Source organism: Brachyistius frenatus, unplaced genomic scaffold, assembly GCF_029030835.1.
Source record: "Brachyistius frenatus isolate BFR_SWC_R1_liver_20210118 unplaced genomic scaffold, ASM2903083v1 Contig_16, whole genome shotgun sequence".
NCBI classification, from domain to species: Eukaryota; Metazoa; Chordata; class Actinopteri; family Embiotocidae; genus Brachyistius; species Brachyistius frenatus.
This window is the reverse complement of record NW_027210615.1, coordinates 1,543,867-1,569,227: the sequence shown is the minus strand read 5'-3', so window position 1 is coordinate 1,569,227 and position 25,361 is coordinate 1,543,867. Positions and strand designations below refer to the sequence as shown.

General features: G+C 39.0%; 1 protein-coding gene across 5 annotated transcripts in view; it reads right to left on the bottom strand.

The window, feature by feature from the left end:
* The window catches only part of bsna (bassoon presynaptic cytomatrix protein a), a 162,485-nt gene that overhangs the window by 113,120 nt on the left and 24,004 nt on the right, over window positions 1-25,361 (bottom strand). For all 5 annotated transcript variants that reach the window (XM_069693893.1, XM_069693895.1, XM_069693896.1 and 2 more), the window contains one exon: window positions 14,017-14,716. In XM_069693893.1, the coding sequence (XP_069549994.1) occupies window positions 14,017-14,716 (700 nt within the window). The remainder of the gene's footprint in view (window positions 1-14,016; window positions 14,717-25,361) is intronic.

The following is a 25,361-nucleotide window of genomic DNA, read 5'->3' as shown; positions in this document are numbered from 1 at the left end:
ATACATCTGCACATTAAAAGGTAGGGGTTTTTGTTTATCTTTCAATAACTGAAACTGTTCCAGTAGCCTGACTGGCTAATGCTTGTGAGCGAGGTAACTAAATTAGTGTACTGATCTGCTGCTCTTATTCCTCCAACCATAAGTCAGCTTTCACATGATTTTGGTGACTGCCCAACAGGGATTTAACAAACCTTTTTTCTCCATTTAATATTCCTGATCTGTGTGAAGTACTCATGACGAAAACACCAGTTCAACAAAATATATTGACTTACTTAATCGCATAAAAAAAACATTAAAAAAAAAACGTTCCCGGGTGTGGAAAGGCCTTAAACTTCTAGCTTCAGATGGAGCAATAATCTGATCTACTTGACCGGCTTAATTGTCTCTCCAAAAGTCAAACTGATGAGAATTACACCCGACCTTTTGTTTGCAAAATGTGAAATATGTGCAGCCAGAGAAAAAAGGTCCATGTCCATAATGTATCCATTGTTATTAGCTAATGAGCAAGTCAGGTGCAGTATACAATTACATACACCTTATCAGCTCGCTCCACAGAGGGTTTGAAACAGCAGGCCTGGTAAAGAAAGACCTGATGAAAGAGATGAACACTGGTGCGATTCCAAAGTCGCTTGTTTTTCGGCTGGATTATAATTAAACTAATTAATCCCTTTATCTAACTAATCAAATTAATCTTTTCATTGAGCCGTTCTCTGTCAGTACAGAACAATCGACCTATCGGCTCCGGTTACAGTGAGGAAAGGTCCTCTGGTTGGTCATCACATCCTTTGAACAGTACGTGCTGATACCATATGCAGGTAGAATGACACTTAATATGGTCATTTATATTCAATATATACCTTCCGCTCATCATGGAGATTTGCTCATAGCCATACTTTATGAGAGTGTGTGTGTGTGTGTGTGTGTGTGTGTGTGTGTGTGTGTGTGTGTGTGTGTGTGTGTGTGTGTGTGTGTGTGTGTGTGTGTGTGTGTGTGTGTGTGTGTGTATACTGTATATGTCTGTGTGTGCATACACTGAGCTGTCAGTGCAACTGGAGGCCTTCAAATAGGATTTCAGCTGCTTGGTGGAGGTTTATGCTGACAGCGGGGCTTTTGATTCGCCGCTCACTCATGGACAGCCGTGCATGACAGACCGCTTCCTTTTTGAGGGAAAAGAGGGAAAGGGAGGAGAGATGCTGAAGATAAGTGGAGTGAGAGAGTGAGAGGCAGACAGCAAGCTAGAAAGGGCGGATAAAAGGTGGAAGGCACATTAGGAAGCGAGGAGGAGGAGTGAAATAGGGACCTCAAATGCCAAGAAGGAAGGAAGACTGAGTCAGAGTCATGGATGGAAAAAGTCTGCTCCTTTTCTAGTAGTTAGTTGAGGGGAAAGAAGAGGGAGGGAAAAGAAAATTTCCAACACTGCTTGGAAATTGCTTTTCCAACATTTTAGCAAAGTGGAGATGTAGTGTCAGAAAAGTGATTACTTTCACCACTTAAAATGAAACTTAATTGCATGTCTGGATTCAGGCAATCACTTTACATTTTCACTGGCAGCGGCAACGCGCAATGACAATTATAAATTAGTTGTGACTGGTTTTTTTTTTTTGGTCTGCCGTTATGATTTCACCTAAGCCAGTGTTTCCATTAGGATTACTGCTATTGGTTGGGAGCTTTCAGACAGTTCAAACTGAGAGTTTGTCGTTTACATTTTGCCTTGAAAACAACAGGCTACAATGGTAATAAATGTGCCTTGGTTTCATCCGATGGAGTTATTCTGGAGCAATTCTGAGGACTTCAGCAGCAGTATGTATTTGCATTTGTACTATGATAACGAGGTTTCTGTGGAAAATCCTGTCAAAATAAAAGTCCTTCACATAAATTCAATTTCAGAGCGCACACTGAAATATTTTTGGGAAACATTTGCATGCAAGAATTTTTAATTGTATTTAGGTTAAGTTTATTAAAAGGTACTTTTGCCTTGTTATTCAGTATCTGATATTAATGTTCTGTAGAGACTTCCATGTATGCTCTAACATACATAAAAACTTGGGAAGCATGAAGTGACAGAAGCACACAATTGTCCTGTGATGAGCTGTCACCGGGCACTATGTTTATCTCAGTACTAGGTGTTGTCTGAATTATAATCATTATCCTCCGTCTCCGGTGATGAAAATACATCCTCACATTTCGGTGACCGTGGTCGTGTCCGTCATTACGGAGAGAACCGTGGTTGTTTTTGTTCGACCGGTTCCATTCCTCTCGGGGGAAATTGCCATTAGGATGATAAATATATTATGTCGTTAGCGAGAAATGTAAGAGGTAATTACCAAAGTGTCATTCAGGTAACCTGTGTCATTAGTTTTTTTTATTATTATTATTATTATCAGCGGGACTGCTATCAGGAACACGACGGCCACCATTGAAGCCCCACACACACTGCCGGGTGTGTATACTCAACACATTGTGGATTTGAATTTGTCTCATGGCTTAGCTGGCATTTCATCTATTTACACGGCACTATTGAATTAGATTTAGACGGTAAATTATGGTTGGATTACAGAGAATTACTTTCACAGACCATGACAGATTATTGTAAAGACTTGTTCCCGGAAACTTTACCCAATGCACCTGCAATGTGTTGTTGTTCCTCTGCCTGTTTTAGCATCCATTATTACCTTTGGATGTGTATTTTTAATAGATTAATCTTGAAACTGGAAGTGTGTGTGTAGTGTGCTCCTTCTGGCCACAATGCAGAGGTAGGACATTATTTGGCTGTAAAATTACTTTTGAGTCTGTGCATGGAAGTTTATCCACCCATTTGCTTATTTGGAGCTCTCAGTAACTCAGAGCGTTCATCCATTCAAAGAACAGACTCAGATGTCGATACATGATGTCAGCAGTGTCGGTTTCATGAAACATTCACTTTTTTGCATGTATCTATTTATTGAATCCTTCCAGGAAATCGCAAACGCAATAATTAACGCTAGCCAGCAATCTTCACAATATTTGCAGGCGCTTACAATTTTTCAAAATTCTCTGTGACTTTTCCACAAAACATTTACTGAACAGACACTCTGCTGAAATTATTATGACATAATAACCCATCATTTATAATCAGCAAGGCTTTGCTCCTTCTCCTCTCACCATCAAAACTGCCTGCAAGCTAACTGGAAAAACCTGAACAAGCAGGGAAACCAGGACTGATAGGGTTGTTGAAAATGTGGTTTTATCATGGGAAAAAGGAATGTTAAATCATTTTCTGCACTTCCAGCTCTAAGAGACTGCCCTTTTCTGTGCAAAACGTAGGCCTATGTGTTGAAAATATATTGATTATAAAGCATTTAAAGCTTTATAAGTTTATATCTTCGATCCAATTTGTTAGTTTCTTTGTTTTTACAGAAACCACAAAATAATTATTTTAATTTTCTTTTCCAATAAAACATTACCAGAAAGTTATTTTCATAATGTTTAGTAATTATTTCCACTAACAGTTTTTTTCTTCATTTGTCAGAAAAGTTGTCTTTAAATGCTCCCAGGTGGAATTGTGTATGCATGAGGATTCAGCGCAGTATATGTGAAGTTCTGCTAATGATGGTAATGTTGCCTTTTGTAATTGTGCGCTGTGGGTATTAATTGGGCATGACGACGGACTGAAATAGAAAGTGAAATGGACTGGAATGTTCCCTGTATCAGACATCATCTATGGTGAAAACATCAGATGTCCCCAGTCAACTACTGTAATGGTAATTTGGTCTATATTCATGAAGCTGTCTGCCACTGCTGCTGTTTTGTTTTTTCTTGTAACCTCTTCTGTTTCTCTTTTTCTCTCCTCGTTTGTTTTCACTTCCTCTCCTGCTGTAAATGTCGTTGTTAGTGTCTCTCGCCTTTTCTCGCACTGTAACACCTACTCTCTCTCCGCCTTCCTCTCATACTCATTCACACATTGTCATAGCACAAGGCAAACAGTGAGAGATTGAATACTGAGAATCAGTAATAATGCATCTACAGTCATACAACCAGAGGTCTTTGTCTTCACCAGACAAACGACAGCATTGAGTTATTTGTTTAAGTGCCAAACATTTTCCCGACAAAGGATCTCTTTCAGCAGCGGGCATGTTTACTGTGTTGCCGTAGAAAGGTGGAATACGTGTGTTTTAAACGTCGACAAAATGTCACAGTTCAAGCAATGTTCACAAGATTGCTTGAATTTATTTGCCATTTTGCTAAATTCTTGTGATTCATTTTGCAAATAATGTACTCAACAGACACTCTGCTGAAAGTCTGACAGCATAAAGTAATGTTTCCGAACAAAACTTGCATCATTAACAAAAATAAGTCCTCTCTTACAATCAGCAAGGCTCTGCTTCCTCTTCTCTCACGATTAAACCACAGGTGACTGGTTGGTTTGTGGGAAATGTGGTATTATCATGGGAATGTGAAATATTTTTAATTAGTTTACTTCCAGCCATAAGAGACTGCACGTTGTATTTTTTTTTTTTTTTTTGCATACAGTAGGCCTGTGTGTTATCTTAATCTTATTTGAAAAGAATTTGAATCCTCTGTTTTGACCGCAGATGTAACCTTTGTCTTGTATATTACGGTCACATATTGTAATTTCTTTTTTTTTTAAAGCTAAGTCACTTTTGGGGATTTTTTTTTTTGTACCTTTAAACCAAACCATCAGGATCTCCACCTGTCCCTGTTTGTCGTTCCTCTGTTTCCCCGATCACCCTTTTCCTCATGTTTCCTATCTCTGTCCCTGTTTGTTTTTGTCTGTCGTGTGTTCTCTGTTCTGGTGTCTGGATGGTGTAGATTCATTCCACTGCCCGCCTCCCGTCACCTCCCACTACCACGCCTCATTCAGCTGACACAGCTGGTTGTCATTCCAGTAATCACCACCTGCCAGTATATCAGGAGAGAATAAACCTGCGCTCTATCAAGTCATCTGCTGTGTGTGCGCATTTGAGTTCGTTCAAACACCACCTCGTAACAATGGCTCTCAAAGTTAAAAAAAGAAATCTAAAAAAAGATTAGTAAAATATTTCTGTGATGTGCATTGCAGAAACTGCAGAAATTATTATATTACTGTTTATCAGGTTGTTAAATGTATTTCAATTTTTTTTCCCCAATTCTCACAATTTTACTGCAAAACCTCCCTCAAAATTCTGCAAATTACATCACAAATCTTGAGAAAAGTCGGCGCAAAATTAAATATTTTGGATCACAACACTGCAAATCATGGAGGGACTGTATGTATGCCGGTCGTTTCACCCATGTGAGATGACACCTGACACAGGGTGCCATCACCCAAACTTATTTCAGCTAGAACTAACAACGATATATCAACGCCACCATGCCTGCTTCATATTTTTCCTTTACTTTCACTTGATTTACTCTGAGCCATTTGCATGAAAAAGGCACCTGCAGATTGTGAATGTCTGCCTCATTTCATCGACTGATTGCAGAAGCCGGATGAATAAAGAGAGAGAGAGAGGTGTGGAAGGAGGATTATGTGGACAGATGGATGAGATTTTACCTCCGTCACCTTCTCAATTTATTGTTCTTTCTCTATTTCAACATGAAGTCAAGATGGAGGGATAGAGCCAACAATCAGTGAGTAAAGCATCCACATGGAGGTTGTACACACACCTACAAGGTATTTCTTACAGCAGACTCTTTTGTTGTGGCAGCATCAGATCAAATAAAATCTAATATTTGAATTTTTTTATATTTTATTCAAAAATTGGTGATCAAAGCTAAATCACTGCAAAATAGATCGAGATCCACACCCACTTTGATCATGGTTTTAGCCTTAACTGCTCCCCAAGAAGTAAAACCTTCTGTTAATGCAGTACCGATCTGTATCTAAGCAGTACAGAGGTTTTTACTTGTTACTTTTTCTAATGAGCCTTCAATTATCAGTAAATCACCAGTGACGGATAAATGTTTTTTAATCTGCAGTCACAGGAAAACTAAATTTTAAAAAAATGTGTGTGTTACTGATCACTGAGCACAATGAAGTCACACACAATGTGGCAGGCAGGTGCTTTGATTAGAGAGGAGGGAAGAAAGAAGCACAATCTACAGATTTCACCGAAAACGAATTGATCCAAAGCGCACACACTCATATACACATACATACATACATTTCTATCAGCAGCCCTATGTGCACGCTGAGTCTAAAATTAGTACGCAGTCTGTTGAATAACACACAGGCTACAGGGAGGAAGACATGCTGCCAAAAGATTTAGCTGAGCGACAAGAGGGAGATAGATGCAGGTAGCCGAAGCCAAGTCGGTGTTTAAAAGAGTGGCGACAAGAAATCAAACCTTCATGACCTTTTTAGTTCCACTTATTTTACGTTACGTTTAATCAGCTGTAGAAATTAACTGTTAATTATAGATGACACTTGAATAAACAACTGGACAATTTTTTTTTTTTTTAGCAAAAGCTGCAAACATCTGGTGATGGCTGCCATTGCTCATATTTATCTGCAAAGTGCTGTGGCTCAAAAGCCAACTTTCTGGGAGGTAAACAGGTTCAAGTAGCCGACTAACAAGTGCAGGTAATCAGAGTGTGGTGCAAAGAAACTCTCAGAAATGAAGTATGAACATTAACTAATATCTATTTCTATATAACCAGTTGTCTATTTCAAAATATGTAAACATGTCAATTTAACTGCTATGATACAGGCCTCCTTTTACTGTGAAAGTGTTACTAGTCTGGGATTTATTTTCATAGTGTTCATAGTATTATAGTTATGTGTTATTTATGAGGATGTACTGAGTAAATACAATTTAAGTGAGCAATGTACAAAGTAAAAAACATTATTGTAATGCCACACGTAATGCAAGAAGTGGTGAATAATTTACAATAGTTTCTCCTCAAGGCACTTTGGCTAAGTGCCTAACAAAAATTACATGCATTGAATTCCTTACACTAATTGAATTAAGTCACTTGTATCAAGATATCTGCAACAAAAAAGTTCAAATAAAGTGATCGATGCATCAGTTTGTGTGACCACAGGCTGGCTGATCATGCATTTTCATGCAGGCTGATCTCATTTGACATAAAATGACATCATTTAGCCGAGAACGATTAACATGTTGAAAAAAATAAAAATAAAAAAAAATAAGCAGTACAGAATCTTTTTGTCAAGGAGCAAAGTGGAAATAAATAAGTTGCTCATTTTTCAAAAGTTATTGATTTATTTCCACCAGATATTAAGCATTCAGTAGGTAACTTCACTTTTCCGGCATTGGTTTCTCGCTAAAGAGTTTGAGCCCTTGAAAATATTGTACAAATTACAGAAAGTTTTGCAGTGTACGTAGGTGTGTGTTTTGCCTTAATTGACAAATGTCTCAGGCAAAAATGGTCAGTTCTCATGTTTGTCTCTTCCTCCCACCAACTCAGCCTGACTCCAAGTTAGATTATTTTAGGCAACTGATAAAGATCAATGAAGTAGTAGGGCTGAATATTATGTTGGTACAGATAAAAAAAATATGTGCATAGCACGACTGTCAAATACTAAAAGATATTTTGCCAGATTTGTAATCTTGTCTAATTACTTTGATGAGAGAGTTCTTAAATTAAATATTTGGAAATATTTTACAGTCCATCTGCTTGTGTTTAAACAATATTTTACAAAGTATGAAGTTTGGCTTCTTTTGGGAGAAACATGATCACATTTCTCACAGTAAGATCATTTCAACTATCACATTTACACCAACCAAAATCAGCCCACAGGTTGTATTCCTGCAATAATTTCTGCCTCCGTCTCTCTGCAATCAAAGAGCCAGGGTTTATCTGTAATATACAGTAGCTGTCACATTAGTTATATAGTAAATGTTACACTTTTACATGTCTCTATTACATGAGAAGATATCAATCGATATGTGGCCTGAAATCTAAAGATGAGATGAGGTTATAAATCTTTGTTTGACTAAAACTGCAACCCACGGATCAAAAACTCTCTGGACCTATTTAATTTATTGTTTTCCCAATCTAATCTCCAGAACATCTGGAAAAGGGGACAGCCTGCAACACATCTGCAAATAATTTCTATGCTCTGTATTCAGACGTGAACCAACACGTCTCTCCCAGGTGTACTTTTTCAAGGACTGGATACCACACATAAATGAGCTGCAAATACATGTCGTGTGGGTGTTTCAATATCCCTCATCCATATTCATGAGAGCTGCAACACTCTGGGTTTATCCTTTTAAGGCGCTAAACTGACAACGCCAGCACACAAAACATCAAATGAACAGGGGTTCATCTAGTTCATTCCAAGATGCTACTAATCCATTTTAGAGAGAAAAATACTACCTGTAATTTTGCAGTATGCATTTCTAAAACGCAGAGGATTCCAATTTTAAACATGAATAAGTTAAATTGACTCGTATCTTTAACTGCAAAATACCTTCATGATTTTGTGATAAACATTTATGACCAAACTGATGATCTGGAGTTAAAGACAAATCACGCATGTGTCAACATTTGTGCTGTTCACTCTGTAAAACTACATTTGGCTTTGACCTCGATTCTAATGCTATAAATGTGCTAATGTGTTCATAGTTACACACTAATGTTTAGCACATACATTTGCCAAGTTCACAATCTTAATTAGGGTATAACTTAATGTTAGCATGCTAACCTTTGTTAATAGGCATTTATAACAATGTATTGCTGAGGTGGATGTCATTGGTTTTGCAGGGTTTTTTGTCAAAAACCAAAGTACTGGACAAATCTAAATCTAAAGTTTTGACCTGCTGATGGCACTGGATAAAAAAATTCAGGGATTATAAAAGGTGTATTATTTCAGATTGAAGGAAATTGGTAATTCTGCCATAAACACCATAGAAATCCTCAGAGTAGTTATTGAGACATTGCCTTTGTATGTCAACCTCTGACGGTGTTAAAAAAAAAAAACAAAAAAACAACAACACCAAAGTCGTTAAGAGTGATTGTCTGGAATGTTTCACCAACATTTCTTGACAATCCAACATCAAGATGTTGATATATTTCACTGAATTAATACAATTTTGACCTGTCTGTGGTGCTGATAGAAAAATCAGAGGATCACTAAAGTCAGTAGGATTCATCCTCTCAGCACCATAGATGGCTATCCACCCGATCCATCCAATGGTTGTTGATATATTTCAGACTGGATCAAAGTGGTGGACTAACCGACCAACAGACTGATATTACCACCCTAAAGCACTGCAGCTGACATGATGTAAAACCCTTTTTTCAGTGAAATACGTGCAAGACAAGTGTTTTATACTGTCTAACAGAAAATTTGCATCAACATACCTTCAATAAATTTGTAGTTTGGAGTCACTGTACAGTCATCACTCTTTTTATCATTGTGAATTTTCAGTATACTTCAACCTACAGCAGTTCATGTGATTTCTATATGTATCCAGTCTCTCTCATGCTTCTGCAACAAATTCTTAATTTACCATTTTGAAAATAATTTTGATAGGTGTTTTGGTATTTTGATTTGTCTTGCAGAAAGAGTTCTCAACATATCCAGAGCATGATTTGTCTGTTAGCTCCCATGTTGTACTGTATCTTGTACTGTATGTTTAATCTTGTTTCTGTTTGCACGCAGATCTGTGACATGATACTATAATCTACTGTATATACCTTTTGGTAATTCCTCAAATCCAGTGGCTCATCACTAGACATTAAGGTCAATTAACACCATGAAAGCCAAGTTTCATAAATGCCACCCTTCCTGAATTAGACACATCGATAATAATCTCTCTCTGATTCTCATCTTCGGCTGGATAATTGGTGTCACTCTCCTGGTTTAGTCCTCTAACTGTTATCTGATGCAAAAGGTGTCAGGACGTAACAAGATATGGACGCTGGCATTGCTTATTAGATTGCCAGGACGGGTAGTACATTGATTAACTACGATAATGATAGAGGAGACTGAGGGAAAGTATTCATCTGTAATTCTAGACAGTACGAGGTGATGGGCCCTCAACACAGAGATGTAAAGAAAGTGGAGAAATTATCATTCTATCATTTTAATAATAATATAATAAACTTTATTTGTATAGCACCTTTCATGCAGGAAATGTAGCTCAAAGTTCTTTTGTTTACCTCCTTTTGATATTTTTCAATCTAGAACTATCTTTTCCTTCAATCAAGTCAGTATAGTTAAAACATGAGAAACAAACACTTTTCAAGGACTACATGTGTGTCTTTGTGTTTGTTAAACACTGAATGAAACGTACCTGATTGTTTATATAAAATAATCTCTTTGGCTCGCCTGTCTGCTAAATGTTATCTGATGCAAATTGAATCAGAGCATAGTGCGACAGATATGGAGCCTCGTGCTGTTTAGATTACCAGGACACACAGTACATTGATAATAATGGATCATTTTCAGTTTAAATTTTAATCCATAGCTGCAGACACAACAAGGCTGGAGCCCTGCCACGTTGAACTGAAGGAAGTGTTTGTAGATATTTTGGTGGGGGCAAAACAGTTTGTAACATTTTTAAAGTCTTTTACTATAGTTCTTTCCTCTGAAAATATAGATTTGAAATGCTCCTTCAAATGGATTGGGACTCATAAGTCACCACTTTAAACATGAAATTTGTCATCATGACATCATCACTCTGGGTAAATGTTAATGAAACAAAATCCCCAAAATTTGTTTGAATAATTAATACTTGACAATGTTTGCATTGTGCAACATAAATTGGGATGGAGCATAATATTTAAATTGGCACTTATTAATGTGTATTCTTATCACCTTATTGCAAACTCAATGACGTAAATAGGCGTACGTGACATGCTAATACGTATTAATCTCATATAGCCATTGGGCTAAGTCTCCTTAATGTTGTAAACCGCATTGCAGTAACAAGGTTTGCGGGGTGGCGGTTTATTACATTGCCAGGATTGAGGGAACATTGATTAACAAGGACAATGATAGAGAAGATAGTGAATCTTAATAGGAGCACAGAGCTAATCCATAATTCATACCAACCCAAACAATAGCAGGACCAGTGCATTAATCTGCACAAGATGGAGGGATTGGTAATCAAATTCAGCAAAGCTTTATGTGCAGGAAACATTTGTGAAAAATCTTTTAACATAATTTTTGAAAATATATCAGCATTTTACCTCTTTGCACCTATACAGGTGTGTGCGAGATGAACAGAAAAAGTTTTCTTTTTTAAACCAAGGTGATGATTGGGTTTTATGCTGTTGTGTTATGTTTTCCATTTTGGCCTACAGGAAATCCCTGTGGGTTCCCTCAGTTAATTAACATCACAATTTATTGCACAGGCTTCATGCATGAATTATGTTGAGCCAAGTGGGAGTGTTTTGATGTGTGTGTGTGTGTGTGTGTGGCCTATGTTTGTGTGTACAGTTTTTAGTTGGAAGCTGTTGTAATGAGGGTATTTTCTTAAAAGGTCTGTTAAAAGGATTCAGGTTAGAAGCAGGTCTAGTTTGTAGTGAGTGGGAATGCATTATGTCAATGAGTGTCCTCACAAAGATAGAGAGATGTGTATGTGTGTGTGCTCGTGTGTGTGTGCATATGTCCGTCTGTGCCTATATAAATGTGATGTGTGTACATTTGTGTTTTAATCTATCACAACTGCAGCATAAATCCCTAAATCAGAGACTTACCATTTCCCTCCTCTGTGCACTTCATTAGCATTATCCACCATTATTAACCTGTAGTGCTCACTCTGTCTCCAACTCTTTCTCTCTCTATCACACACACACACACACACACACACACACACACACACACACACACACACACACACACACACACACACACACACACACACACACACACACACACACACACACACACACACACACACACACACACACACACAGGACTCCATGTACAAGCATGTGTACATGAGCAGAGATCAAAGTTTGGTCTTAAAGATAATCCTACATGAGCCAACAGGAGCTGCCATACTGTAAATACAGTAGGCATATCGCAGGCAACCTTCATGGCATGCTGCGCTAAGAATGACTCAGATGTTTAAGTTAAAACGGACTGCTAAGAATTTGGGGGAAACTCACATCCTGCTGAATGCAAGCACCAAAATCATCCATGTTTTACCTAAATATTGTTTAAGCACTAGCACCAACTTAACTTCTAATTCTTTTAAAAATGCTGTGTATAAGTAAAGAAAATGAGAAGGATCCTTATTTCTGGAAAAAGGGCTGTGCATTTAATCATACAACAATCACAGACAGGATTTTAGCTTCTAACCTAATAAATTAAGTATGTACACGTAATAGAATAAAATAGAAAATAACAATATTAGTATAAAGTGAGATTGCACAAACATATTGAACAGAAACTATTACTGCACATAGAATGGCTTAATTATTTTAAGTCTTTGATTTTGTGCAGCACTTTGGGCATCTGTTGTTGTATTTAAATGTGCTATATAATTAAGTTTGACTTGACTTGACATGGTATACATAGTACGATAATACTAAGTACCACTAATAGTGAACTGGATTTCACAGTTACTACATTAGACTAATTCTTTATAATTTTCAGAATGTACAGTACGAATCAGAAGAATACCACAAATAGAAAATTTAGAAAAGACTTATAATTACCAGCACAGTATATCAGTGTTCTACCCTTGGATATTAACAGCCATTTACTGTGCTAATTTGTTAGCATGGAGTATCAGGGTGAATGATGTACCAGGTACACATGGACGATTCTGGTGCCAAGGCAAATGAAAAATGTGACACAGCAACACAGCCACAGTTGTTTGTTTAATCAAGCAGAGTGTTTATATTGCTATCTGTCAATGAAACTCCCCTGGACCTGACATCGGTGTGGAATCAATGGGTGTCAGCGTGGCTAATATATCAGACGTAGACTAATGCTGATGCACCCAGCTAGTGTGGTTGTGTTCTCTGAAGGCTTTCTTGTGTTCCCAGGGGGACTGAGGTTGGGTTTTTGTCACCAGATGCTGGAACCCATCACCAAAGGCAAGCATAAACCTCCTCCCTCCTCCTCCTCCTCCCTCTATCCATCCACCTCTGAAGAACTTTACAGTCACATTAATCGTTCCTTTCTTTATTTACTTCTCCATCTACTTCCCTCTCTATTTCTTTTTAAATGCAAAGTAGTGTAGTGTTTGGCTTTCTGTCTTCACGTCACCCGAGTACAGTACAAACACAAACACAAACACGCACGCACGCACGCACACACACACACACACACACACACACACACACACACACACACACACACACTATCATGACCCATGTGTCTTGCCACGGCCCAATAATAGAGATTCTGGTAGAGCCTCAGCAAGGAATTACTGCCACTTGCCGACTCCATACACTCGCTGTCTATCATAAACCCACACAGACAACCTTCAGGACAAAGTCCCCAACACAACCTCTATACCTCTATACTATTTTCTATTTTTAATCAAATACATACATAGATTTTTGGGAAAGAATAAATTTGTTTAAATGGATTTCCACCTGGCATTTCTGCTCTGTCTCTGTCTCTCTGACCTCGTTTATCTCCCTCGCCTCAAACCATCTCTCCCACTTCTTCCATCGCTTTCGCTGCACTGACTCGTTCACTTCATCCACTCACTTCAGTTTAGTCTCATTCAAGTCAAACATGCATGATTGGCACGAAAAACCAAAGGAGCTCCTGCCAAAGTAAAACCGTCTCTATATCTTTCTGTCCTTCCTCAAGTAGACTCAAGTAGCACACCAGACACAATCTTTATCCAATCCGTCTCTGCTGGATCATTTCCTCAAACATTCACACTTTATTTTTTTTCCCTGTTGTTTGGCATTTGAAAATAAAACTTTGACTTCTGGCTGTTGACAGGGTTAAATTATATCCATACCCAAACACTTAATCTCACACTATAAACCATTATAACATTTCTGCAGATGGAAAACTATAACACTCTTCCACACACACACACACACACACACATGCAGACACACAGCTCTGTGTCAAACTTGACCTACCTCAGTGAGGTGAGGGTTGGGGTTGAAGCCACACTGGTTACAGACGGTGGCCTTACACTGGGTGCAGGTGTTGTAGTTGGGTACAGCCGGTGGGTTGGACAGCTCTGTGGTGGTGCACACTGGGCACAGTTTGCTGCTCGGCATGGGCGCGATCTGTGGCACCGAGTAGGGAGAGGTGGGCGTCACGCCGCGGTCAGGAGACACAGAGGGAGACCTGCCTGTCCTGGAGCCACCCGAACCACTGAAGTCGACTTGGAGGTTTCGACGGGAGGCATGCTGACCGGGACTTTGACCAGCGTGGCCTCCCATGCCGGATCCAGCAGGACCGTGACCCATCCCGTGGCCAGAACCTGGACCATGGCCCATGCTGGACCCCTGGCTGGACTGCATATGTCGTGGGGAGGTTGGACTCTCATGGGTGGCCAGGCGGTAGGGTTCACCGGCTCTGGACCCAACTCCTCCACCAGTGCCCATGCCTGCTCCTATTCCTCCTCCACCCATTCCTCGTCCCATTCCCCCTATCCCTCCTCCTCCCATGCCTCCCATTCCACCTCCCATTCCCCCTCCCATACCTCCCATTCCTCCCATGCCTCCTCCCATGCCTCCTCCCATGCCACCTCCCATTCCTCCCATCCCTCCACCTCCATGGCTTCCCTGTTGCATGCCAGGTTTGGGGCTACCCATCGGACCCATCGGACCCCTGAAAGAGAGGGACAAATCAAAAGAAAAGACAACTTTAAAACTCAATTGACAACTTTACAAATACTGGAAAACTATAAAATCACATTAGAATTTATAATTAGAGGGTTAAATAGAACTGAGGTTCATTCACCCTTCACAACAATGATACCAACACGGAAACTCTTTGACTGTGGGTGACTAATGACTGCTGTAAAGCAATACTCTGTGTTTTTTAGGAATTTAACCAAAACTCCAAAAATATAAGAGAAATGGGATGAAGGTGTGTCTGCTCAACAAGACCTGTAAATGCTAGCACATCCGGATAGAAAGCTTACTGAGTTACTACAGTAGAAACCAAGGGTCAATTCCAGAGACCAGAGGCATTTCACGATGTAATGCTACATGGGTGGATCAAAACGTTACAAGATTGTCTCTGTTGCATACAAACGCTGCACAGTATCGTGACGTGCGCAAAGCAGGGGGAAGTTGTAACCTTCGTGAGTAAAAAATTCCAAGTTTCATCACTATACCAACATCAGCACCATAGTTACACACGTTTTTGCGACCACTGGTCTGAGTGCATCAGCAATTATAAGGTTAGGCTTCTTTATTAAGGTTATAGCTTCCCCCGCAGAAGCAGTACAGATTTTTTTTTTTTTTTGAAAGTCCAATTCACACCCAGCACATTCCATTTTGTTTATGCTCATAGGTTAGGTGGGTTAATGGTGGGTTAGCTAGCTAAAGCTGAAAAAAACCTGATAACAACAGTTGCGACTTCTGCCAAAACTGATGGTTGTAAGCTTACTCCTGCAAACTGCAGGTGTTGTGAGAGAATAGAAAGCTTGACTATCATAGTTAATAAAGTGTGCAACTGTAACATGCTTTCTATAGCTTTAGCACACAGATCCTATCAGACTAAAACATGTTCCTTGCCAAAGTCTGCATATGAAATGGTTTGTGTCAGTGTTCATTTAAATTCATTCAAACAAATTCATTGCTGAATGGTTATAAATTGTTGCTGGGGAAGAGAAAATGTAATACGCAGCAGTGGCTGATGCCACCCAAGTATTTAATGGAAAAAATACCATGTTTTATTGAACGCATTATTAAATGAATGAGCACTACAGGAGAATCCAGCCTGATAATTGTCACCGTATTCTAACAAATTCAATTATCTCCTCACTGCCAGAGAAACAGCAGCAGAGAAGACATTAAAAACCAGCAAAATAATTACTGATTCATTCACTATTGGCTGCCGAGAGCTGTGGAAGGACCTCCGAACATCCACAGGCATCAACAAATTAAAGTGGAATATAAGAGAAAGCGAAAGACAGGCCACACGCACACACCAATTCATATTTCTACTGCGTGTTAAAGGCGACATGCACACATACACCTAGACATTCATTCAGCGCAAACTCCAGGCAGGAGGCACAAACACACACTCGAGGGGAAGCACATCGGTACAAAACTTTGCCTGAGGGCAATATTGTTATTATTGTTATCATTATTAGAAGAAGTTGAGGCTGAAACTAAAATATCTTTATATTTATTTCTCCTTTTTTGTGGCTGGGTTGGCAAAAACTCAACATGAGCTGTAAATAGTGTGTTCCTTGTGTTTGAAAAAATTGTTTCTTCAAATTCACACCGTGATTCTGTAGTAAACATCTGAAAGTAAAATTTGACTTACATTTCTTGACCTATTTTGCAGCATGTGATTGACATATGGAGTATTTTTTTTTTTTTTTTGCTTGCAAAGATTTACTAGGTTCTCACTCAAAGTCAAATTACTGCTGACTAAAAAGCTGAAATTCCATGACCTATAATGAACAAAGAAAACAGGCTGCAGTTGTGCTGAGCAGACAGGAAACAGCGGCATTTCTGTTGAAAACGAGCTGACTCGTGCCCTACTGGTTCCGCCAATCGTGCAAGAAATGAAATACATGTCTAAATACTGGTTGCAGAGGCAAAGAATTTATCTAACAAGAACCCAAATTAACTCGCAACCTGATGAGCTACATTTTCAATTTCTGTCAGTGACCACTAATGTTACCAAACATACACATTGACAATACCCAACTAACATTATGGCTGCATGCATGAAAAAATACTACATTTTGATAAATGGCAACTAAAATTTTAAAAAATGCCCTGATATTCCATGACTTGGCCAAAAGAAATGATCAAATTCCCTGACTAGAAAGGATTTTGTTTAAATTCTCTGATATTCCTTGAAATTCCCCTACTCATGGAAAGCTTGGATTTAATGATTCCATAAATCTCAAATTCTGTACATAATTAAAATGAATTCAGTTTGATTCATCTCATTTTAGTGTCCAATTTTTTTTATTTTTATTTTTAAATCTGCACATTAACAAAAGTAACTGACCTAAAGCTTTCCCTCACAGCATAAAAATGTGACTTTCAAACTTCAGGGTTAGTAATCCCCACAGCTGCTGCACACCTCCATCTTTTTTCTGTGATTGAGAGTGAACATGTCGGCTCTACACAGGAAATGCTTTTGACCCTGTTGCCGAGTGAATAGTACCTCTGAAACAGCTGTGAAATAACAGTTGATGATTGTAATGAGATGGTCGAGACGATCCTCATGCACAGTTTTTTTTTACCTTTGAAAAAAAAACATCTGTCTGACAGCTCGTTTGCAGTTGGAGCTGAAATAACTTTTGAAAGAGCTTCTAAACAAAAACTCTGTCGATAGTTTTTTTTTCCAAGATGATACGTTTTTGAAATCATTCAAAGGGGTGTTTGTTACAGAACTGAATTTCCTGTTTATCCTCTAATGAAGTCCTAATACAGTCTTAAGCAAGTGAGAATAAGCAAGCAGAACTACCCTTACAGAAAAAACACATGAATTTCACATGTGCAAAAACTCATGTGACCAAATACATGTGAAACATCTATTTTGCCAATGGAAAACATGGTTTTGAACATTTCCTTGCATAATGCATGAAGGCCATGTAGATTCCCTCATGACAACTTTTTCACATATTTTCCCCACATTATCATAAACATGTGTCATACATGTGATCACGTCTCCCATGTGAAAAACACGGGAAACTAATGTGTTTTTCTGTGAGGGTACCTGGTTAAGGTCAGAGAAAGATCACGTATAGTACATTGGTAAAGTCCCTCCATTCTGCTTCTCCTGGATGTTTCACCTCCATTGTGGTGGAAGATTTATGTTCAGAGTTTGGCAGTGTTTTCAAACGTATCTGTAAAAAGTAAAAAGATTCTCTGAGCTCACTCAAAGTCAGGTTTGTTGTTTGAAAGTTTGAGGTGTGTATCTGCGAGCAGGATTGATGACATCAAGAAGTGGTTTGGAAACCAATTCCGATCCAACAGGTGACTTACGCACGTGTGAATCTAACTTTTGCAATGAAAAATATTCATACAGTCTGGTAAGAATTACTGACCAGATAACTAAAGTGTTTTTTTTTAACACACAAACCATATCAGACACAATTTATTATTCAAAGTGTGACAGGCCTGGAAGGAAACTTTAAAATAAAAACTGCCATCTCCAGTGACATCACACATACACCTACAAAACCTAAAGCTACTGCTAAAGCTAAACTAAGCTATGCTACGCTATGATATTCCCGACGCCGTCATTGACTGAAGGAATCGAGGCCTGGTGTATCACCAACTTTAAATGGTTAGTGCACACAGAAATTGGAAATGTTGATTTATTGAGCTCCAGTGTCACAATGGAGACTGAAAAATGTTCCAGTCTGCTACTCCTTTCAATGAAGGCTTTTCTTCTTGTGGACAGTCTGGCTGTAAGAAAACCTCCCTCTGTCTCCAGATTATTTTCCCCCCTTTTCTATTTTTAATTCATTCTCCGTTGCAGTCTCTTTTAAACTTTTCTTTTTGCTCACTCTCTACTTGCCTCCATGTCTCACTCTATTATATTTTCCACCTGCACTCACTATGGCCACTGATTATTTTTCTTACTTTGTTGAATCTCTTCTTTTTCCTCTCTCGACATTTTCATTACCGCTCTTGAAAAGAGAAGTGAACCCTAAGTGTTCCTGTTTGTCCTTCTTATACCAAGAATATCAGTCAAAGACACTCTTGTGAGTCCTGAACCAATGACAAAAAAAAGAAATCGATCTTTGCTACATTACTATTGACATCAGGAGCCTTGTAGGTCAAAACCTGAGTCAATTAAAATGAATCATGTGTAGCTCACTAATTATGTGATTTTCAAACTTTTTAAAACATATTTCTGTTGAATGAAACTCCTTCAGTGTTCAGCAGTGTTGCTATTTCAATTTGGTTGAAAAAGTTCATCTGTGGAAAACAGTGGATTAAACAAAGACTAACAGTTGGCTTTGCGGGGCTGGAGTGACGTCTGGGAAACAAACAAAATGTCCTGATTTTGCTGACTGCACACTACAAAGGCTCACAGGGGCAAACAAACCAAAAGCACAATCACTGCGCAAACGCCCTAAAACACACACAGCATTACAGGGGTCGTGTGAGCGTGTCTAGCAGTGAGTGTCAGTTGCTGTGATTTTCATGGTCAGTGTGCGTCGGTGTGTGTGAATGTTTGAAGGGGAAAAGAGTGACTCAACAAAAACCTAAAAGCTGCTCTGATTCACCTAGCAGAGACGTTGAAGGAGACGCGATTAGAGACTTAAACTGACAGAGGAACTGGTAATGGGAAAGGAGGGAGAACATGAGCTATAGCACGCTCAGCGCAAAACAGTATTTGCCCAAAAAATGATTTTGAATGTATTCTGCTACTAACACATGCACACTGTCTGAAATCAGACCCCATTTATTTTATAATGCACAACATTTACTGCACTATATATTTACTGCATTTATAGCATTTTACTTGAGCATGTAACTATATATATTATATAGAGCACTAAACCTTCCACAATTGAACAGTAAAATATGTCCATGCTGGGCAGACCTCTTTTTGTTGCTAACTATCCCACAATGCAAAATACTGCATTTTATAGATATGAAAATTGAAGCTGAGTGAAACAGCAGCTGTCAGTGACGCTGCACAATGATGAACATTTTTTGTTTTAAAATCTCAAATGTTTGACCGTGTTGGATGGCATGACTTTTACAAGTAATTAAAATTGTTACATTACTTTCACATTTTTAACAGGGTAACTAGTAATCTGTAACCTATTATATTAGACTTTTGGTATTAAGAGTACACCAAAATTATAGTAGTAATTTAAGATAAGAAGAAAAATAACAATGAAAGTTACTTGTTTTCATTTCCAGGAATCACTAATTGTTGTAAGTAATTAAGGCTGACATCGGTGACAACCCAAATAATAGGAACAGTCCTTGTCTTTGTGTGTTTATACACTTTGCCTCTGCGTTGCACTGGGGACATTTATCACTGTCACACCCAATCTTTAATGGCCCAATATGCATGCTTGTTCAGTCAAAGTGATTTCACCCACTCCCATTATAACCCTCCATTTACTCTCTAATCGTGGACGAGGAGGATAAAGCCTGTCTGCCAATCATACATAAGTGGCACTGACGGGGACGTACGACTACAGTAGGGAGGAGAGTAAAAGAGAAATGGGGTCAAGATGTCACAGTAAGAGACTGTCAACATGAATGGTCCTTTTCATAGACTGGACTGTTGTCACACGTTTTAGGAAGGCGTAATTAAATTGGCACATTTGTTCAGGCTTCAGGCTATGTTTAACATCCATCATTGTTTCTTTAATGACTATCGATTTATCAAGTGGATTTAGATTTTCATTTTTTGTCCTACAGGCTCCTTAAACATATTATTGTGGACAATTGACTTAAATTGAAAAATCAGATAAACAGGAGAAAGGTTAATTTTGGAAAGCAATATATTCTAAGTGAAGAACCTAATTATCCAACAATGTTACTTTTTTTTGTGCTATTGTAATTATTTAGTCATCGTTTGTGTAGATTTGCCATTTTGTTCATAAAAACTGCAGATTAAATATATATATATATTTTAAACAATTTCAGAGCAACGTCTAGTTATCATTTCTTGTTGTGGAAAAAGTATGTTTCTCATTAGGATTTTATAATCATTCGGCTGAGGTTGTGCCCAAAAGAGTTTTGGTGCTGCATCCAAGCCTTATATTGGTAACAGTCTGTAATATACAGCATTGCATATTGAGTATCATGGAACCCAATGAACCAGTTTAAAAAACATGGTTGATGAGATCAATTGCTGCACTGAGAAGGGAGGAGGATGGGTGTACTGCAGTCGGCTGCCTGACTGTTTTTCATTTGCAATCTCAGAACATCCCCAGAGGAGGTGCTTTTACATTTTATTGATCTTCGCCTTAATATCCTTCTCTTCTAGTTGTTATCCGGAGCAAACAGAGATTTGGGTAGGATTTACCTGATCTTATTCCCCTTAGATGGGTACATTCCTTATCCCACCTCCAGACCTGCAGCAAAACAAGTCTATTCAGGTTATTGGTGGACCCAAACTAAACATCTATTTCTATTTCTTCCTCCTCCTCCATTTCTGCCTCCATTTATTCCCACTCAGGGCTGTTGACAGAATCACTTTTGTACGGCCCATTTATTTCCATCTGCCTCTTCTTCTCTCCACCTCACCTCCCATTATTTCTCTGTCCTTCCCTCTCCCCCCCCCCATCCTCTCTCAGTTCCTCAGACATATGCATATTGTGTTTTTGAAGCACAAATTGGTTAATTGACTTGATTGGAAAATTGTTGTTTTGTTTTTAAGGCACTCTTGCCCTCTCATAGTCGTAATTTTGAAAGGCAAACAAACAAGCCAGCTTCCAACAGAGAGTTGCCTTGTTTGAACGTGGTTAGCTTCGTCACAGATCGTCTACGGTGAACGTTTGGTCAGCATGCTGTTAGCTTCATGGAGCACAAGGCTTTGTGATATTAGCTCATAAAGGCCAGCTTGTCTCAAGTCAAACTTTTCTTCTTTGTCTTTTCCTAGTGTCCCATTATTTTCATCTTTTTTAAATGTCTCTCAAACTATGCTACAGATTTTTGGAGCACAAGTTAGAAAACCGGTTTTACGATGCTTAATTTAAAAAAATTTTTTAAAAAAAGGCAAATTCTTGTCTATGATGTGCATGTTCTAACTAACAAGCTGACAACGCAGAGTCAACCTGACTTGCTGGCATTTGAAAGGTGAGCTTTGACTCAATGGAAAAAGAAGCCATATGGCTCACAGAGTGTCAACTAGTTAACAGCCATGTTCGAGCAGTTTGCACGTTAGCGGACTGCCAACTTTTAGCTGGAAACGCTTGGAGGTTTTTTTTATTGTTGTTGTTTTTAGCCTAATTTTACGACTCCATTGTGCCGCCCCGCCAACAGCACCTGAATAAAAACGTACTCGTAGAACTGCAGTTTTGTCCAGTAACCGCTATTTATTTACTTATTTCCTGTGCAACCTTTTCATTTGAACTCAGGATGAGAGTTGCGCGTGCATTTTTCTGTCACTGGTCACGCTAATTTGTCTGTTGCTGTTCTGCGCGTTTGTGTTTCATGAAGGGCGAAGCTATGCCTCACTCACACAGACGTGCAGCAGCTGTGCAGAGGGTGGACACAGGTGAACGTTACTCCAGCTGATGAACTTCACTTGTTACTGTAAAAAAAAAAACCACGCATTAAAATCCTAGAGTTAAGCTGTCAATGGACAAACCTCGACCTCAAGGTGCTGAAATCCAGAGCAGAATATCAGCATTTATAAAACACATGAGATATAGCAGACAATCTAAATACATGTTGCTTACTGAATGTCAGGTGGTCTCAGGACTGTGGACCGTTAGACAAAACCCATTGTTTCAGAACACATGACAGAAGATGTGGAACATCAAGGATAAATTTCAGACCTTAACCCACTAAGGAAGTTCTTCAGCCTCAGTTGCTCTTGCGAGAACACTCTGTCTATTGAAACCTTTGATTTTCAATAAGCCTACATTGCATCAGACTCCAAATACTCTTGATTATGATGACTACAAGTGGTGTGAAGGGACCAGGGATTCCAGGTCAGCGAAGAATTTCCACCAAACTCTTCACCGTGTGATGTTAATATTGTTGGATATTTTATTGCTACAGCGTAAGTAATAATCATTCAGGCCCATATCAGGTAAATATGTAAAATAAAAGCCAATCCATCATCAGTTCTCTTTACTGCTTTCCCCTGGGCCAGAGAGCTGAACGACTTGGCAGCTTCTTGCTCCTCCAGCAGATGATTCAACACAAGCACACCCTGCTAATAGCTGTTACTATGGGCACCAGGTCTACTGGGCATATGCAAACACACACTAGATACATGCATAGGTGGAGGCGAGGAATGAATAAATGCACATAAAATTAAAAACACGTATGTACATACAGTATTTTGAATTTAATTTAAATAAGAAATGAAGCTTCATTGATTCCCATGTGGAAGGTGGGGCCTTGCAGCAGCAAAGTATAACATCAAAACAATCATGTGGACAACTGGAATTTATATACACACATTCGTACCAGTGCCTGTCACTGTTCTAAAGAGTGACTGGGCAGCTCAGCAGGATATTTTCTGTGGTTTTGCCATACCTATGAATGAGGGAAAAGAGAGGGAAAGGAGTCAAGAGCAAGTCACTCAGAGGACGTGATTGTGCAGCTGAAGGGCTTGGACCTGCCTTTTTCAATCAAACTAAAGACCACATTTATATCCGTTGCATACGCACAAAACAGGGCCTGAAAAAGGGGGGAAGCCACGCCCCACGCAAAAGTCGGGGTTTCTAAAAACAAACTTGACTGTAAATAGTGCACCTGTCAGCAAACTCTGACTCATCCGTACGCATGTTTTGGAGACTGGAAAAATTGGCGACACAGACGGTGAGGTGGTGAATTGAAGCAAGATTGTAGAAATTAAATGTGACAGACAACTTGATGCGTATAACGAAGCCTCTCACATTTAATTTCTCTTCATATCACATCTTTTTTGGACATCGGTCCACTTTTGCTCATCACCTATAATTATTTAATTCTGCTCATTATATCATACTCCAACACGTTCCTTTTCACCGCATTTACATTGCAAACTAATCAACATCCTTTGTAAAAATCCAAGATAACATCAGGTTTAAGAACTTCAGAACAGAGCGTCAGTTTTAAATTTGTTTTCTCATATTGTGCACATCGTTTAATGCAGTTGTTGTGTGTAGAAGTGCGCTCTCGGGCACACCGATCACAGTGTCATGGAGACATCGCAGTGGAACTTCAATCACTGCAGCAGCAACATGTCGTCCCTCGCTGCATTTTCTTTTGTTTTTGAGTCCACAGCTGTGACCGCCGAACAAACACATGCTTCATATCCTCCACATCGTCCACAAACACCTCGACTTCTGTGTCGGAAAAATTCCAGTTTTCCTCTCCGTTGTTTACACGATTAACCAAAGAACCACCGATCCACATGGGTAACTTTATATGCATGAACCTATTATAATACGCTTTGCATCGACCACTTATGGTTGAATGTGGGCGTGTTGAAGGCGGGATGGGAGGCCGATCTACGTGCGCACATTTCCACGTGGATTGTGGATTTGTAAAGGGAACATTGTACAGGAAATAATCATTGAAATCTGGCTTTTGTTGGGGTGAAAACCAGCACTGTCTTCACTCTCTGTGGTAGAAATACACGTTTAAAAGCTATGATGTAGGAGGTGATAAAGCCCACTACCCCGTCTCCACTAGTAGAACTCCTTGTTCTAATCAGATACCAAATACAGACAATACAACAACTCTCTAAAAAGGATTCAAATCATACCTAACCAGCTTAATGTAATATCAAGTGATTACTCCTTGCTGAAAAGCAAAAAGGCAGCAAAAATAGCAGCAAAATAACAATAATGAATTTCATGATCTTGCTTAAACTGACATTATGCCTTAACAGCTGTGTCTCCAACACATTGAAGCTTAAAAGTACATAATCTGGTGTGTTAGAACAATCTGGTATCACAGCAAAGTGTGGAATGCGCACACTCGTAAAACATATCAGTGTCACCTGCTTTAGGCAAACAAAACCATGTGGAAACCCATTGTGGTTAGGGTTAGGAAAAAAGCTTCAAAAAACAGGTTGACATCTACCAGACTTGAGTGTCATCCTTCCGTGGTAAAATTGTGTGACTTGCGGTAACAAGCCAATCCTTCTACTTTCTAACAACGACTTCAGCAGGTTTTTCTACTTCACTGCCTCAGTCGAGGGACATTTATCACATGACCTGCCTCCATTTACGTTGTACATTTTTCTCTCTTTTTTTTATGATGCCAGGGCACGCTTCCCTTTAGTGGATGGGCGATGTATGACACACTTTGCCGTGATACTGGGCTGGGTAGGAATGTCAAATCAAAAGACGGTGAAAAGAAAGAAAAATCCTCTGTTTCACAGAAGAAAAGGTTCTGTTTCGTCTTTAAAATCAGTCCTATCCTATGCAAAAACATACATGCATAAGTACTTTCTAGACTCACCCACCATCCCTAATTTAAGTATGTCTATTCGTGTTAACAGATGTAGCTCAGATATTTTTGCAATTATAGTCTACTGTATGAAATAGCTTGAAGGCTGAGCATGTTTGAAATTTCATATACTGCCTAAGGAAGTATTTAAAAAGTAGTTTTTAAGCACTTTGTAAAGATAA